Source organism: Ammodytes marinus (genome assembly GCF_949987685.1).
Source record: "Ammodytes marinus genome assembly, chromosome: 16".
NCBI lineage: Eukaryota > Metazoa > Chordata > Actinopteri > Uranoscopiformes > Ammodytidae > Ammodytes > Ammodytes marinus.
Genome location: NC_137220.1, coordinates 6,711,119 through 6,729,501, shown reverse-complemented (window position 1 = coordinate 6,729,501; position 18,383 = coordinate 6,711,119). Strand labels below are relative to the sequence as shown.

The 18,383-nt window shown below is 40.6% G+C and overlaps 1 protein-coding gene across 1 annotated transcript in view; it reads right to left on the bottom strand.

Moving 5' to 3' along the window:
- LOC307262991 (syntaxin-binding protein 4) overlaps positions 1–14,893 on the bottom strand; it is a gene marked incomplete at both ends in the record, with an annotated part of 36,963 nt that extends 22,070 nt beyond the window's left edge. The window contains 2 exons of the mRNA XM_080044010.1: positions 1,957–2,030; positions 14,829–14,893. Coding sequence (XP_079900136.1) covers positions 1,957–2,030; positions 14,829–14,893 — 139 coding nt within the window. The remainder of the gene's footprint in view (positions 1–1,956; positions 2,031–14,828) is intronic.
- Between the last annotated feature and the right edge of the window lie 3,490 nt (positions 14,894–18,383).

The window sequence follows — 18,383 nt, the reverse complement described above, 5'->3', positions numbered from 1 at the left end:
CACAGATACCTACTCTGCAGAGAAAAGCCCTTTTTAAAAGTAGGATTTAAATTATTTCAGCTATTCAAAATCGGGCTCCATTTCCCAGAGAGTGACGGGAGAAAAGCTATAAACAGTACATCATGTTGTTAGTTTCAAAGTGTGAACATGTGATTTGGATATTATATTAATAGATAGAATTGTTTTGCTAGTGATAATTGATTTAAAACACTAAACGTTTACCCCAATATCCCCGACAAACTCAGAAAATCTTAACTGAACGCTGAGGATTAAGCATGGCCCTTATGTATTGTGTAGTGTGTATGTCTGTATGTATATTTGTGTTTCATGTTTTGTAAGTTGGAACCTGTCCCAAGCTGTACTGACAACACATTCCACCAGCATGGCTGTGTGATGCCTATAATAATCACTCAACATGATCTAGAATGGACAGCAGAAACAAAGGAACTATAAAGAAAGTCTATACCAGAAACAACATTTGAACAGGACCTTAGTTCTGTGCCTCGGCCCTTCAGAATAAAATCATATAATTGAAAAGGATTTCATCAGGAGAGAATAGCTAAAGCCGCATGTAAATGATATTAATTCATGTCTGGGTCTCATGACTAACGGGTCACATGATGCTGTGTCATGTGTCACTCTCAGTATTGGAACCACAGATGTTAAAGACTCTCTCTCTCTCAGCTTGTTGTTTTGGTTCACAACAACCAACCGAACAGCAGGAACATGCTTCAGTTATAAACCCATTGTACAACAGCTGCACGGCAACACGCATCAGACATACACAGTCAGAGGGACACTGGTGAACACAGGGTAGCATTTAAAGGTGGAGTCAGCCATTCTGGAGAACGATTGTTGTCAAAATCACTTTTTATCAAAATCAGTTATTATCTCCTCATGATGCGCTACATGTCCGTACTGTGTGTGAAATCCAGTGTTAATACACAGCCGAGGCTCTGTAAGGACTTGTTGCTGGGTACAGTGGGCACCCTTTGTTTACATAACCCTTTGTTTACATGTGCGTTTACGGAGCCTGGGATGTGTCCGACAGACAGGTAGCGGTTAGGAGATATTCACTGATTTTGACATAAAGTAATTTTGTAAACAAGGAATCACTGACTCAACCTTAACAGCAAAGAGCTGACGGTATTTAGTTTGTGGAGGAGAGTGAAATAGAATAAACAAACAAACAAACAAACAAACAAATAAATAAATAAATATGCCTATTATACAATGTTACAGCTTTAAAGATAAATATTTAAAGCCTTTAATGAAGTCCAGCAATTAAAGTATTTACAAGACATGGATTTCTATGGCTAATGATGTGGATTAGTTGTGGAGTATTACTCGGGGTGGGTGTCCCCTTGGGTCTCCAGTTTTTCTCTCTCCATCTGAAGCTGTACACCATAAATTAATTGAAGAAAGTGGATGTCTATGTGAAATGATATTTACTTTGAGAAATATGTGCTGGGGCAAAAGTATAGCTGGTAGGACAAATATCAACATTTTGATTAATTTATTTAAAAAAAGAAACTTGCTTTTAGAAGTGTCTGTTGGTGTCAAAATCCTGATCAGCAGCTAAGAAGTAATTCTATAATTCCACAGCAGAGGGCAGTGATTAACTGATAAATTAACAATGAACATGTGGTGCGGGGTATCACCATCCTACCCTGCTATTCAGAATGGCAGAAAAGATTTAGGATGTTCCAAAGTAACACGTGATTTCAAACGCAGTAAGCCAAAAAAAACTAAAAACAGATCCTCTATTACATCTGGTCGTTGCATTTGGCATCCACAACCACGAGGCGGAAAGCCAAACAACTAGATAATAGCCTTCCATCCATAGTTTCTGAAGAGAGAGAGAGAGAGAGAGAGAGAGAGAGAGAGAGAGAGAGAGAGAGAGAGAGAGAGAGAGAGAGAGAGAGAGAGAGAGAGAGAGAGAAAATAACTACTTACCTAGGCCATTCTCACAGTCACTAAACTCCATGGAATGCACGGCTCTGTCTACTCCGTATGGACCCATTAGTGTCCTGGGAAAGATGGAGGGATGAGGAGGATGGAGAAAAGACAGAGAGACAAAATGTTAATCAAAAGATAAGTCCATCACTCATTAACTATGAACGCTAAATCTGTTTTGGTATTCACAGATTAGACCCATAGAGTTGCAAAGCCTCAATTGGTCCGACAAGCTTTACAAGTAGATGACAGACAATGTTCATAAACCAGCCATGAAAGGCAAGAACTTCATTTACTTTTCACAAGCACTTTTTCTGCCATTAAAGGTGGGTTAAGCCATTCTGCAGAATGTTTGTTGACACATCACTTTTTGTCAAAATCAGTGAATATCTCCTCACAATCTGCTACCTGTCTGTTCTGTGTGCGCTGAAAAAAACCCCAAACAGCCTAAGCTCTGTAAACTGTTATGTAAATAAAGGGAATGTGCCTATGTGGTAGACGCTCTACCCACTACACCACCGGAGCACCTTCAAACGTGGCTCTTTTTGACAGGTGTGTACACACAGACATGGAAACCAAGCTCTCGAGAGTCAACTGTGTGTGTCAGTCTTTTGTGCAACTGTCTTATACTGTATGATGGACAAGTTCAAGAGCAAAACAAAAGGGCTCGATCAAATCCTGACTCCATACTCATTCTTACCAGGTTCAGAGTCTGTCATGTTCTTTTGCACAGCGGTCTGTTTGCATGCTTGCACACCTTTCTCCCAAAATGCAGTGCACAAAGAAAACGGTTGCGTAATAATGACTTCAAATTTTCCTCAAAAAGTTTTCTTCAAATATTGACCTTGGTCATTTGTAAACACAAAAAGTGAACAACAATAAAGAAATGTAAAAGTTGTATGCCTTTATTGCAGCAAAAGAGTTTGATATAACTCTACTGGGAGTAGAGTTTGTGCATTCAGTTATGAGAATATACCTTATAATTGCCCTTCTCTGATACAAGCAAAGTTACACACTGCCCCTTTAAGTCAGACAGGAGAAAACTTAAGATGATCAGTGCATCTGGCCCCTGATCTCTAGATATTCTAGCTAACAAAAAGTAAGGCACACAAACAGAGCCCAAAGCAATATATAGCATATGTCTAATGTTCATACACAAACACTTATGTTCCATAATCAAAGCCATTATTTCCTCTCATTGGCCTTATGAGCTGGTCAGTTCAAATCTAAATAGCTTAAAATATCTAAAAATGATCTGTAAAAGAAAAAAATATTATTGATTTAGTAGATCATTATTTTGATAAACCAATAACCGTTTGAGCAATTCATCAAAACATTTGTCTGTTCCAGCCCCTCTGTATGTAATGTTCCAGCCCCTCTGTATGTAATGTTCCAGCCCCTCTGTATGTAATGGAATATGTCACTGGCTGCTATTTCTTAAACTATGAACATAAGTTTATTTAGTTTTTGGATTGGTGGTTGTACAAAAACAAGACAAAGGGTAACATCACAAGTTTTCTTGTGTTTTATAGACCAGATCGATGTGTGTGCTGATGCTGTGATGTTGAACAACAGTGGAACATGCTCAAAGATAATGGAAATCACTGCACCAATAGTCAGGAAATGCCCAGTAAGCACATACAGTAGTTACACTGGCTTCTGCTATGGATTGAAAGTTAACCCCTTTTTCAATGTTAGGATTTTTACAGAATCTTTAGAAGCAATGACGCGTACATGTTATGCTGTTATGCAGAATGACAGCTATTATGGAGCTGGGGAATCGAACGCAGCCGCCTCTTGTTGCGCACGACGCACGAGCAACCCCGATGGAAAGAAGTCTATTCCATTCTGGCGATTAAAATAAAATGAAATAACTGGAGCTTTAATCTTTTTGATTTACCTCCGTGTTGATAAATACTTATTGTTTCTCTCAGCGCCCATGTTTAATATATTTCGGTACAAAGCATTTCTATGTTCAAACAACAGTCAATTCAGCACCACATGTTTACAGCATAATAACGCAGTTGACTGCTGAGCGCACGAGCGTCGATCGAACACCACTTCATTAAAAAATCCAGAAATGCAATTATCTTTCTCTTTGATAACAGAACACATGCCTTCAGCAGCATCGCCACTACAACATACAAACAACACTTCACTGGAGTAGGAACACAACAGCCCCTGTTTAGACCGTCTCTACCCGGCATCTCCAATTTGTATATATATATTTTTTTTACCTGCTAATGATGACAGCTCCTTTATACATGATTGAGAAGGTTGGCATCTTGTCATGGGTCTCGCTTCTCTGGTAAAACGGACGGACGGACGGCGGGTCTTCAGCTGTCAGCCCACTAGCAGCCACATGCTGCGCGTCTATCTACCCAAGCCGCAGCGCAGACTGGCCGCGAAAACCATCACAACCTTCACCCGCAGATTTAATCTCTTACATAACTAAAGTCGGCAAAAATGTAACGAAAAAAAAAAAAAAATGACAGAAAGCACCGATGTTGTTATGAATGATTTTGGTGACGCAGAGGATTATTTCACACATTCTTAGACACTCCCTGTCTATTTCCCTGCGTGTAGGTGGACACACTAGCGGATATGTGTAGGCAATGTTTGTTGCCGTAATGACATTTTGTTCACACAATCCAAAATTGTGTGTGTGTGTGTGTGTGTGTGTGTGTGTGTGTGTGTGTGTGTGTGTGTGTGTGTGTGTGTGTGTGTGTGTGTGTCTGTCTGTGTGTGTGTGTGTGAGAGAGAGGGAGAGAGAGAGAGAGTGTGCGTAATAATGGGTGAATTTTAGACGTACAATTATAAAGTTCTTTATTAAAGGTGGAGTCAGCGATTTTGGAGAATGTTTGTTGACAAATCACTTTTTTGATCCGCTACCTGTCTGTACTGTGTGTGTGTGTGTGTGTGTGTGTGTGTGTGTGTGTGTGTGTGTGTGTGCTCTGAAAAGTTTTAATAAACAGCCTAGGCTCTGTAAACAGAAAGTCATCTGTCAACAAACATTCTCCAAAATCCCTTACCCCACATTTAATGGACACATACATTAATCTGTTTACCATCTAACCTTACAATTTTAGAATTGAGTTGCTTATTTTTTTTAATACACACAACACACAATCAAGAGATAAATGGCATGACACACTATAGGAAATATGAGTTAATCCCGCTCCACTGGTTCAAACAGAGGACCTTTAAATGCCCCGCTCAGTCTCCATTAAGAAGCAGCAGTTTAATCCTCAGTTGACATCAATTACGTAGCGTTGTCATTTGTTATTCAAGCTTCTAGGCATCTGTGTTATGTCGCTGCTGCATGCCATAGGCTGCAAATTAGAAAAGATGTCATTCGTTTTATTATGGCCAGTAGTTCCAACCCTTGGGATTGGGTCCCTATGGAGTTAAGATGAGCTGATCCACGCGGGAGAATGCTGCTAGAGTGGAGGCCATTTGTAAAGTGCTTTTCTCGGATAATAAGGTAGAAAAGTGCTATAGCCTACAAATACAGTGCTTTTATAGTTACTACAGAATCAACAAACAGGGAAACACACCCATAACAGGGCATTGACGGCGCTTTACAAAATAGTAAGTTCCAGGTAAAAGGTGCATTATGCAGGTTGTTTATTTTCTAAACCAATTTTCTCCATATGGAATTCCTAGAATTGAATAATTCGATCATCATGAATAAAAAATATATATTTTGAGGCACATGGAACCAAACAGAAGACTAGAACATGCTTGTAAACAAACTGTAGGCCCTGCTGCTGTAAACAACAACAGTGAAACACTAACTTTTCAGGAAGCGTTCTAACTTCAAACAGTGTTCATGGGATCCAATTTTCCCATCACGAAAGTTTGTTTATTGAGATATGATAATATATTTTAACTTCTCTGAAACACCCAAAGTTACGTAGTGCACCTTTAATGTCAATATAAGTATTTCCATTTAAAGAGATGCTACCACAGTCTTATACAACACAACAAAGTCTTCACACTGTTTTGAGTGAAAGTGAGAAACACTGAAAAATAAAGCTACTGAATTTTTACATCAAATTCATGCCAATGGCAATTCTACAGTAGTGCTAAAATAATACCAGACTGAACCTACATAGGCCTACATCTTGTCTGGACAATGTGTGAGTCTATAAGCAGACTGAACATTCATTTGGTCCAAACATGACCAACCAACACATTTTACCACCAAGCTAAATACATGTGAACATTCCCCTAGAATAGCACATTAGAAGAAAATGGGACAAGAAAATATCTGCCAGTAAATTCATCTTAACTGACAGGTGAACCAGGTGTTAAAAAACAGGTGAAAACATACCTGGCCAAAATCAGAGGCACTTTCAACCTTCTGTACATGTCTCTGTTGTTTTGTGGTAAAGCTGGATCTGGGTCTTCTTAACATTTCTGAATATTCCCTCTGCCACGAGGCTCTGTGTCTGCCAAGCAGGTGATTCATTTTAAGATGCCCATTGATGAGATGAGAAGCTTATGCCAAAAGGATAATACATACAAGTCCATATGGCACAATGGTGCGCTAAATATAGGCCTTCAACAGCCACCACTGTACTACACTGCATTTCTCCAGACTATACCTACACTAAAGTCTAATTCAGCCTATGTTACACTAGATTTATACTTGCTCTGTATTGAACTGACAGCTGTTAAAACCCAAATTGATGTCTGATATATATTTTCTGCCACCTGGGGGAAGCAGAACAAACTAATGGGTTAGGTTAGGTTTAGCCCCAGACATTGTTTCTACTAAAAACTCCTCCATGATTTGAGGCATAACATGATTTTTTTTTTGCCACTATCAATGATAGATGTTCTGACCAAATTGATGAATCTAATCGACTCTCTAGAAAGACTTTTTTCAGCACCAGCACAATTCTTCCACATTTGCACAAAATTGTAAATGACCAACAGATAAAGATTGCATCCGTTTTTGGTTATCCCTAGACCTTCAAAAATGTGCTCCAATAGTGAAGGATTTACAAAACGAAAAATAAAAACTTCTTGGCGTACCAAAGTGACTGTGCACCACTAGGTGCCTGGGCCCGTTTTCACTGGCCATGATTCTGATAAATCCTGGCCAAAGTTTCTGATGTTTACCCCCTTGTTTAGGATTAGAAGAGGATGGATGCTGTCCAGCCTCTTACCTAACAACACAGGCTTTGGGGCAGACGTGTAATCTTAGCTCAGACCACACTTCTATGGAAGATAACTTTTTGTCAATGCTGTCATGATCTTGACCAAAATGTTAGCCAACTATAAAACGATGAAAAAATAATTGATGGAATCGGATGGAGAACACCTGAGAATATGGAATTCATTATTTTAAATGATCTAAATTCAGCCTATTCCGTTTAGTTCCATATCGTCAGGGCCACCAAATACTACTGCCCACACTCATCAACATCATGATCAACTAGTTGTTCATGTGTCGAAGTGTTTGTCACTGCGGATATTACAACCAGATTTCATCATCTTGGTGATGTCACACAGACAGACAGACAGACAGACGCACGCACGCACACACACATATGCCGATACTTCTGTGGAATATAGCAGTAATACAGAATAAATGATTGAAGACAACCAACACCTACAGCAGCTAAAGGGTACACACAAACCTAAAACCAGTAATAAAGTACAAAGGATAGAAGTAATATGTAAAATAAGTAAATGGTAAATAGTGCAAAAAGTAGGCCAAGACCATACACATATCATGCCCCCCAAAAAACATGAAATATCTCCCTGTTGGTGCGTTAATATCCTAACATTTAAAGTGTAAGAGTTGGCTGCCAAAATGCATTGTAGTCACGATCTACAGTACGTTGCCTTAAAAGTCATTCAGATTGCAGAGTTCTGCTGGAAATGCTTTGATCTCTTGGGCGGCAGCTATACTGCTTGATCCCTCGTGCATGCTCACAATTTGAATTACATGAGGGGGAGAAAAACCACAGTACAGAAAGGCTATTACAGAATACAGAGAAATGCAGACCGTAGATGTGTGCAAAAGGGGGTTTGATGTGAACTTGGTTGTTTGTTCATTAATCTGGCGTGCTTGAGTGCCCTTAAAAGAAACAGCAACGGTGCATCTGCTGACCAACGTAGGCTATTATGAAGAAGGCTAATAAAACCAATTATGAAGTTTATTAAAATGAAATATGATTGGTAACTCAGCTGTAATGGATTGAACTATGTTATGCAACTTCAAATTTCTGCCCTGTGATTTTGATCATGTTAAAATAAATAATAGCCAATTAAGAGATAATCACTGTTTCCTCCTGTAAGTAATTAACATGCAAACTACTGTGTCTCCCTCTCTTAAAAGGGACGTGCACTCAAATATATACTGCATATTATGTGTACATTTGATTACACATTCATATTGGAGCACTATACATTGTGCATTATCAGTGTATTTATATTCCCCCCAAACATACAAAGAAGCAAACTCATCACACACACACACACACACACGCACACACACACACGCGCACACACACACAGATTTATTCTCTCCATCTATTTTGTTACCATGGCAACAACTACCATTGGCCCTCAGAACTTTAATCAGTAAATCTGCACAGTGGGTCGTTATGAGATTAAAGGATTATCCAATCCACACTAAAGAAATCAAACAGGGCGGACCCAATCACAGAGAAGAGAGACACGTGCCTACACACCCATGGCAAATTTATAACACTTGTGTGAGCATGGCTGTGTGTGTGTGTGTGTGTGTGTGTGTGTGTGTGTGTGTGTGTGTGTGTGTGTGTGTGTGTGTGTGTAGTGTGTAGGAGAAAATGGAGAGCAATGCAGAAAATGCAAAGATATGACAAAAACGAAAGAGACCACTGTCTAGTATTCCCAGTTACAATGCTGCCCTCTATAGACGGAAAGAGAGATTGCAGGTTCAGGGCACAGCCGTAAAGTCCGCCTGGTGGATGAATGGAATATGGCAGTGAAAATAACTGAAAATAACAATGGGACAGAGAGAGTTGAGCACAGTGTAACAATAACCAATAAGACCATACTTGTGGGTGGCAGGCTCTGCAGCTATAGTCTGAATGGGCTTGCACAAGAAAGCTAGCATTGAAAAAGAGCTAATACATTTTTTTCGTTTTTGCTTTCTCGATTACCAGCTTCCCCTTTAATTCATGATGCTGGAAGCCTTGACCAGAGTTTACAAACTGCCTCTAAGAACATGTTAATATGCAAACAAACACACCATGGTTCATTTGGGTTATCTAGTTCTGGGAGATAACAAGAAATATGTAAATACTTTGAGAAATATAATCATAATCATTTGCAAGCAATATTTTTTTCTTTCTGTTTTTTCTATAAATGAAAAAGTTTAATAATGAAAGGGCTACAGTAAGCTGGGAATATTCAAGTTGAGAAGAAATAACATGCATTAGGGATTGCTGGGCTCTTTTTAATTTCCTGTGAGTACCTGCACATTTTATTTTTTAAGCCGTCATATAAGCAGATCAGACTAAAGTATTACAGGGAAACTACACTCTGGAGAGTTGCAATGAAATTTGATGAAAAGGAAACTTTTTTAGCTCAAGATATACAGATACACATATTTTAAATGTATGTGCTGTACGTATGTTGGCTCAAGGATGACAAAACCACAATGTAGCCATACTTGTCTAAAAGCCTCCTACAATGTTGGATATTGTGCTCATGGTGTACTGGTTTGTTTAAAAATGGCACCTATTTTTTCATGGTACTATTTACAGTAGATGGAGAAATTTTTTCTTTCTTGATGCAGCCAATCAAATAGCTTATTCTTGAAGGTGCACTATGCAGTTTCAGAGGAGGGGGATTTGTTTACCATTTGTAGAGCCTACAGTTGGTTTACAAAACATATTTACTCTACATGTAGCCTAATTCTTAATATTGAATCATTCTATCATCATAAATCATAATAAATTAGTTTGATTCACCTGGAATATGTTTGTAAACCAAAACTGTGGGCCCTGCTGCTGTAAACAACAGTAAAACAATAACTTTTAAGGTAGCTTTCTAACTTCAAACAGTGTTCCACGGATCCAATTCTCCTGTGAGAAAAGTTTGTTTATTCAGTTTTGAGGATATACCTTAGAAAATGACACACCCAAAGTTACATAGTGCACCTTTAAACAAGATTAACCTGACGCAGACCGGCTGACTCAGCAGTACAGGCGGAATATGATGACCGAGTTGGCTGATTCAAGTCACAGTTAATTCAGGTCAGAGATGCCTTAGTGACCGTTGTTAGGCAGTAGCGGCGCTGCAGGTATCTGTGTGTTACTAGTTCAACTGCTTTGCTCAGTAGAGTGGTGGAAGCGTTGCAGTTTGGTTTTCTGAATAAAAAATATTTTCAGTTAGTGATCACAGTGTGTGGTTGCCCCCAAACATTTCCCAAGCTCAATCCCAGTTGACAGGGTCTGACAAGAAACTGCTAAGGATCAGTGAATGATGCCACCAAGGTTACGAAGTTTGTGTAGCGAGTGGGGCAATAAAGGGGGAAGAATTGGGGGGGGAATGGGAGAGTACCGACAACGCCACCAGGGGTGCCTAGCCTCCTTACAGTTTGGCACCCAGCTCCAGCCTAAAGCAAAATAACTATTAAAACATCAATCAAAAACAACAATTAACCCCCAGTTGGTTCAATAAACACTCAAAAAGAAAGACAAACAACTAAATACTAAACTAAGGCAAAACAGCAGCAAGTGAACCTACAACATGGAGGAAAATAAAGTTAACTTTGGCTCACTATGCTGCATACTTGAATCAATTAGTGTGGCCTACAAACTACTCACCACCACGGGTTTGGGGGTAAGCATGAAATTCACTCGGTCACAGGGGGGCTATCCTAAAGCTAAAAGAAACAATACCAAATTAATGGATGCTTGTTTAAAATTACGTTCAGTACATCTTCTAAAAACAGATACTCACATGGTCACCAGCCACAGCAGAGACAACACCATACTGGCACAACACACCTGCTTTATATACAGGGCTTGATTAGGGGACTGGGCCATTTGCAGGCTGTGTTCAAGAGCACTAGGTTCAATACTGATTAGAAATGCTTCTACATTGCTACATTTGCTTTAGAGTTTTAGTTTTAGTTTTAGTTTCAGTTGTTCAACTGTGAGAGTTTAGAATGTCTCATTGGGGGAATGAAATAGCAGAAAAACTAACAAAAATATCCCTGTTATAGAAATCTGTGGACCTTGAAATCACTTTAGGGAAAGGGGAGTGTGTATTAGATTCTAGATCTTAGAAAAATCCCAAGAAGAGACCAAGAAATGTTTCAGTTGTTGATTCTACTGCTAAGAAAAAACCTGGACGTTCAGAAGAAGGTATAAAATCCATGCACAATCACTGAAGGCTTATCTCAAGTAGTTGCGCCGACAGTGTTGTTGTAATGACTTGGAATTCTTCATGGGGGGGGGGGGGGGGGGGGCGACAGAAGTTACGCACTATAGCTTTAAAGTTTGACAGTTATAGTATTTGTAGAAAGTGAAAAAAGGGCAAGAGAGGCACTTCATAAAATAAATCAGTGAGTATTATAATAATCCCCCTGGATTACACAATGTAGCCAATTTTGGAAGTAATACACAGTACTGATGGCGGTGTGGTATTTTACACACCAAAATGAGTTAATTATGAGCTAAAGAAAACATCATAGAGCAAAAAATGTACATTCAAATGGAGGGGGCTTCCTTGACTTGTTAATGAGTCTTCAGTTGAATGAAAGGCCTTAGGTTTGTCTCAGCTAATCACAACTGTTAATGGTAGACATTATTTCAACAGGACTTTGACACTACTGATTAGACACAACAGACCACTCAGCTTAATGAGGAAACATCATTAGGTTTGTTGCTAAATTTCCCTGGGGGCAAATCCAGTCAGCATTCTGTTTCAGCATCCCACGACTTCTATAGAAAACCCCAAACCCATTAAAGTCATTCCTAGCAAATCAAGTATCGCCCGAGGGAATGGGGACGGGTGTATAGTCGATAAAGGCTGAATTGGAGTCCCATCACCGCACATTGATTTCACCTGACAACGAAGAATGGAGCTGTCTCTCACACAATAAGAGTCCGCAAAAATGTACTAGAGCAGGGGTTCCCAACCTTTTTTGTTCCAAGGACCGGCACATTCATTTAAAAATATCCAGGGCCCAGTTGCCAATCTTACACCGTAGTTAGTTTACAATTATTTTTTGTTTATTATGCAGAAGTGCAACAAAGGAAAAAACATTATGCCATGGAGAGCAATGTAAGACCTTTACCTCTAGCACTCCTGGGAATTCATTGAAGTCATGTTTGATATGGTAGGAAAATATTTGAGGTGGCCCCAAAATGGTTCCATTTTTGGACTCAAAGTTACTTGGATGTAAACATTGGGTCCAGTAAAGGATGAAAGGATGAGAGTCTATTGATGTGCACGAATAGTACCGAAAAACACGTTATAAGGTACAATGTGTAATATCGGAGTATTTGGCAGCATCTAGTGCTGAGATTCTAGAAGCTACAGTGGTCTACACCAAGTCGAGTACCTCTTGCAGTAGTGGTTAGAGCTCTTCCCCATAGAGGCTCAGTCCTCAGATGCAGCAGACCACCGTTTCAAATCCCTCTATGCCCCATTTCATCTCTACTTAAGCATAAAAATGCTAATAAAAAAGAAATAAAAAAAAAACATAAATTGGTGGCTGGTGCATCTGAATAGCAAAAGTTAGGCGCACCAGTTCCACTAATTAATAGGGCAAGGCAAGTTTATCAGCACAATTCAGACACAAGGCCATTCAATGTGCTTTACAGGGGCAAGATTAAAATACACAATACACATTAGAAAAGCGAATGAATAGAAATAAAACATTTAAAAGCTAGAGGGCCCTGATAACCATATTTGAAATTGCACTAGATGCTCGGTCTGGCCTGAGCATGTGGTGCCAGAAGCAAGATATGAAACTGAACAGAAGAGACAGAAATAGAAAAAGAAAAGAACAGTGTTTAGAAATCAGCCGTGCACACCATCTGTCTCCCTGTATTAACATCTGCTTTGATCTGTGGCGGCTGCAGCAGTTTCTGATGATTCATGCTCATTGTATCTGGATGTACCCACATGTTTCAGAACGCAGAAGGCAACTTAAAGAAAATGAATGGGTCTAGAACTTTATTCTTTATGGCATTATGCTATAAATAAAGAGTGAAACATTGTAGCCTACCAGAAAGTGCCTGGCTGACTTTGAGGTCCGTTTTATTCATGAGAATATATATTAGAAAATGTTCCCAATGATTTCAGACCACCCCTAAAGGGAGTCATGATTCCTAAAAAAAAAATTGAAATCCCAAAACGCGCGATATGTTTTGAATGTGCAAAAAGTTTTTAAACAATACAGAGTTGTGAAAGCAACAGAAGATACAGAAGAGTCTTCCTGCATTATATTCCATTATGTTTGAATCATAGGAACCTGGCCCCCTCTGCAACAGTACAATGCTGGCTTCTGCTACAGCGACTTCTCCCCCAAACTCCTTATAGTGACTGAGCTGATTGCCATCTCCATAAGGTAACACACTTACAATGCATACAGTATATGTACCTCATACAACCCCACTTCAAAAATACTGAACTATCCCTTTTAATATATCCAACCCAAATTAGAAATTTGGTCAATAGTACAAATTTAACGGAGCAGTTTCTCTTATTCCTGCAAAACAGCACAACTTTAAAGACGGGCCATGCCATCACACAAAATGTGGGGAACTTGATCTACAATTTGAAAAAATATGCAGATTGCACACATCCACCTACCTGGTCTTAATGGTGGGGTTCATCCTCAGAGGAAATAGTCCCAGGTCTATGTCATGACCGTCTGGGTTAAACTCTAGGGCTCCTGAGACGTAAATGAGAAAGTAGTCCCAGAGCTCCGGTAACTTGTGGGAGTTGAGGATCATGAGGGAAACTTAAGGGCTGTGGGTTGGGGTTGTTCTCTGAGGCTAAAGATGGGTTTCATCCAGACATAGGGGTCCCAGAAGCATTATACCACCTCCCGTTAGCTTGCCCTTAAACAGTCCATGCTGGGCCAGCCCCAAAAGTCCACTCAGCACCTAAACATTTAGCTGACTGACACCTCTCTTCCCACAGGACACAACACACACACACACACACACACACACACACACACACACACACACACACACACACACACACACACACACACACACACACACACACACACACACACACACACACACACACACACACACACACTCCCTCTCTACCAAACTGCCCTACTTTCCAATGTGCCATGTAGTAACATTTCAGTGGCGTGACAAAAACAATGACATAATAGATAACTGTAATTTAATTATGTTGCTTAATTTGGTCAATACAGATTCAATTTGTCACCAACCGTGACCTTGAAAAAGGTTCCATCCTACTGTTTATGTACTTTAACGTGTTCATTGTGTGTTAGCCTAATTATGAATTAGCTATACAGTATATGCAGGCATTGTTGTGCTACAATCAGAAATCATAAGGTGTTGTGCATAAGTGTATCATCAGGCCAATACATCATATAAGTCCTACCCTGCCTAAAACACAGCACTTTTGTAATTAGGCCTATAGATATTCATTGTAGGGAGAACACATTTTAGTAAAATAATATCATCTTATCGATCCAGGGGAACAACACTGAAACAATAACACAGAAAATGAAGTTTTGGATTTCATTCCCCTCTGTCTCTCTCTCTCTGCCTCTCTGTCTCTCTCTGTCTCTCTCTCTCTCTCTCTCTCTCGCGCAGCGCGCCAGAATTTCATCCAAACTAACTAGTCCTCTTGTCACGTACCAGTAGATGAGTGACAGTCCGTCGAAACGCTCGAGCTCTCTCCCCCGCTGTTTCAGCAGAGACATATTATCCCGAGGCGAACCAGGTGTAGCTTTGTTGTTTCCAAGCAGAAACAAAAAAGTGTCTGTGTCCCAAACGCATCACTCTGCCAGTGCGCTCTCTAACAGACTGCACCCCCCCCCTACCCCACCCCTTGCACTGGGAGGCTGAGCGGCGTGCTGACTGAGTGGATGTGTCAGCATTCATTCCCCTTCAAACCTCAACATCATTGAGACCGACACGCTGCTCGCTCCGGTAACGGGACGCCCCGTCGGTCCGACTCTAATCTGACACACACTCTCACACACACACACACACACACACACACACACACACACACACACACACACACACACACACACACACACACACACACACACACACACACACGTAACGTTTTCCTGCTGCTGACTGACCTCTCTCCAAAATATCACCGTCTGTTCAGCCCGCACCACACTCTTTACAGGTAGCCTGTGTGTGTGTGTGTGTGTGTGTGTGTGTGTGTGTGTGTGTGTGTGTGTGTGTGTGTGTGTGTGTGTGTGTGTGTGTGTGTGTGTGTGTGTGTGTGTGTGTGTGTGTGTGTGTGTGTGTGTGTGCCTCTTTTTAATTTTTTTAAGAGGATTTTTTCTTTTTTGTGTCATTTTTCACTTTATTAGAGAGATTTAAAGAGACAGAGATGAAAAGGGGCAAAGAGGGGAATGACGTGCAGAGAACTGACCACGGGTCTGATTGGAACAGGGTCTGCTGCCATGAAGACTGAGCCTCTAACGCTCTAACCACTACACCACAAGCGCCCCTCTAAAGGCCTTTGCACACCGGGCGAGCCTCTTTTTACTCAGGTTCCCATGTTAACAGGTGAAACCGTTCACACATCTCGCCTGTACTGAAATCAGCGCCGCGCAAATCAGGGAGCAGTATTGCTATCAACAGTTCCTCTCTCGTTTCATGTTGTTTTTAATATCCACGGTCAATGCAAATCAATGGAGATACGTCTTGCGTTAAACTTAGCTCCAGCATCTTACTGACAGTAACGTTGGCCAAGGGCACGGGCGCCTCCCGTAGCTTTTAATGAGATGAACTGATTTACCTGCCTAGCTTAATTATAAACCCTTGTAAAAGCTAAAAAGGGCTGATTGATTCTTGAAGCCGTTTCTCCAAATCCAAGATTCTTGATTTCTTTTTTGTTTTGTTTGTTTGGACTAATTTAGTTTAGAAACATTAATGTTATGCCATGGTAACTAATACAATTCTTAATTCTTATTTCTAAAGATGGTCTACATGGTGTCATGAGTGATATCAACGCCATTATTGGTTATTTGCAATGTACTACACTAAGGGCTTATTGTGAAATGAAATACTGTATTTACAATATGAATGTAACAATAACTCTTTTTCACCAGTCAATTAGGTAGAGGGAACCTGTCATCCTGCTCCACCAGCTGAATCTAATCATCACCTCGTTATAGACTCCTGAAGCTGTTTGATAACGAGCTGATCATTACAATCAGCTGTTGAACCCAGGAGAGATCTACAATGTACAGGTGCTCCAGGAGAAGATTGAGAAACACTGGTTGCGTTCCGAATCGCATACTCTTTCTTTTTTCTATTCTACATACTACATCCAACGATAAAAATAATCTAGTTAGGATGCAGTAGGCATACTATTGGGACATACTTTTACTCTCTTATTTCATCATAACATTGCGCCTTGATCTTGCTTCTTGCTTTTATATCCGTCGCATCCCCGTTTGTTTTCATATGGAGGCTTCATCGATGTGACGTCACTTCAAGTGCGCACTGGATTGTGGGTCAGAATCACCCAAATAGGATGCAGTTTTCAACACTAACAATCTTGGCCGGATGAAGTAGGACATCCGGGTACTTCTAACCATTCTAAATCTGGCCACAAGAATCGGGACATCCCAAATCTTTTTTCTACATACTATATAGTAGAAAGTATGCGATTCGGAACGCAACCACTGTTTTAGTGTATACTTGGCCTCAAAACTTGGGTGGACCTTTGTTTTCAGTATTTGAAACCGCTTTCTCGGCCCACAAGACAGGTGGTGAGGAGAAACCCATGGGGAATGCAAAACACTTCCAAACCTGTGATTTCAGAGACACAGGATGGGTTTTAAGTTTGTTGAGGTTCAAGCAGTTGTAGGGTGTAACTGGGAGCAGCTACAACATGCTGTGTATGTTTGTTCGTCTTGGCAGGGCTACATCAATGATGATACCAGCAAAGCGCGTTGGCCTCGCCTCCAACTGGCTGTGTTGACATCACTGAATGGGGACGAATCAGCATCATCATTCAATGAGCGTTCAGCGGCATGTCAATAGCCTCTGCTGCTTTGCAAAGGCATGAGACTTAAAGATATTTAGAAACTGAAATACATATAAGAAAAACCATAGTTCAAATTATGAAGCATATATGCAACGTACAAAACATTATGTCATTGACTGATGTAGGTCTCTCGAATCATTCCTGTATACTTTGAGAGTGCCATCCCTGTGCACACAAATATGCAAACAGAGGTGACCAAGAAGTTAAACTTTTATTAACGCTTTTTCCTCAAACTCATTAACAATTTTAGGGCCATATCAAGCTTCCCATTTCTAAGTAGAATCTTTGCAAAATATTTTTCTCAAGAGCTGAATGACTACTAGGCACTAAACATCTGTTTCGATGTCTTTCAGTCAAACTGATTTCGACCACACTGAAACTTCTCTAGGGGGGCACCCAGGGGGCATCTTTACCAGATGACCGAACCACCTCAACTGGCTCCTTTCTACTCAAAGGAGCAATGGGTCTACTCCGAGCCTCTCACCTTATCTCTCAGGGAGTAACCCTTTAGAAAAAACCTATTTCTACCAAAGGTCAGGGTGTGAACAAAGATTGATACTGTAGATCCAGAGCTTTGCCTTCCGGCTCAGCTCTCTTTTCTTTGTCACAACGGTATTTTAAAGCAAATGCAATAACGCCATTACTGCTCCCCTTACTCACAATCAAGACCCTGAGGTACTTGAACTCCTTTATTTGGGGGTAAGGACTCCCTACCTAGAGTTGGAAGTCGTTCGGTTTCCTGTTGAGAACCATGGCCTCAGATTCAGAGGTGCTGATTCTGACCCCAGGCGCTTCTGACTTGGCTGTTTACCCAGTGAGAGCTATCACAAACAGGATTGATGATAAAGCGTAGTCCTGGCCAACCCCCATAGGAAGCCAGTGCGACTTACAGCCCAGCACCCAGACAGAGCTCTCACTTTGAGCGTACAGAGACTGGATGAGAAAGGACCCCTCACCTCCATACTCTAGCACCTCCTACAGTATCTCCCGTTCATATTTCTGGATGGATTTCTTCAATCCCAGGGGCATCATGGGAAATGAATGATGATCCCCCATCACCCCTTAGCTCTGCCTCTGCCATAGAGGATGTATTAGTTGGAATCAGGAGTTCCTCAGTTAGTAAAAGCTTTCTCCCTTCTGCTTCTCACCAGGGTGCCGCGCTCCAATCCTCC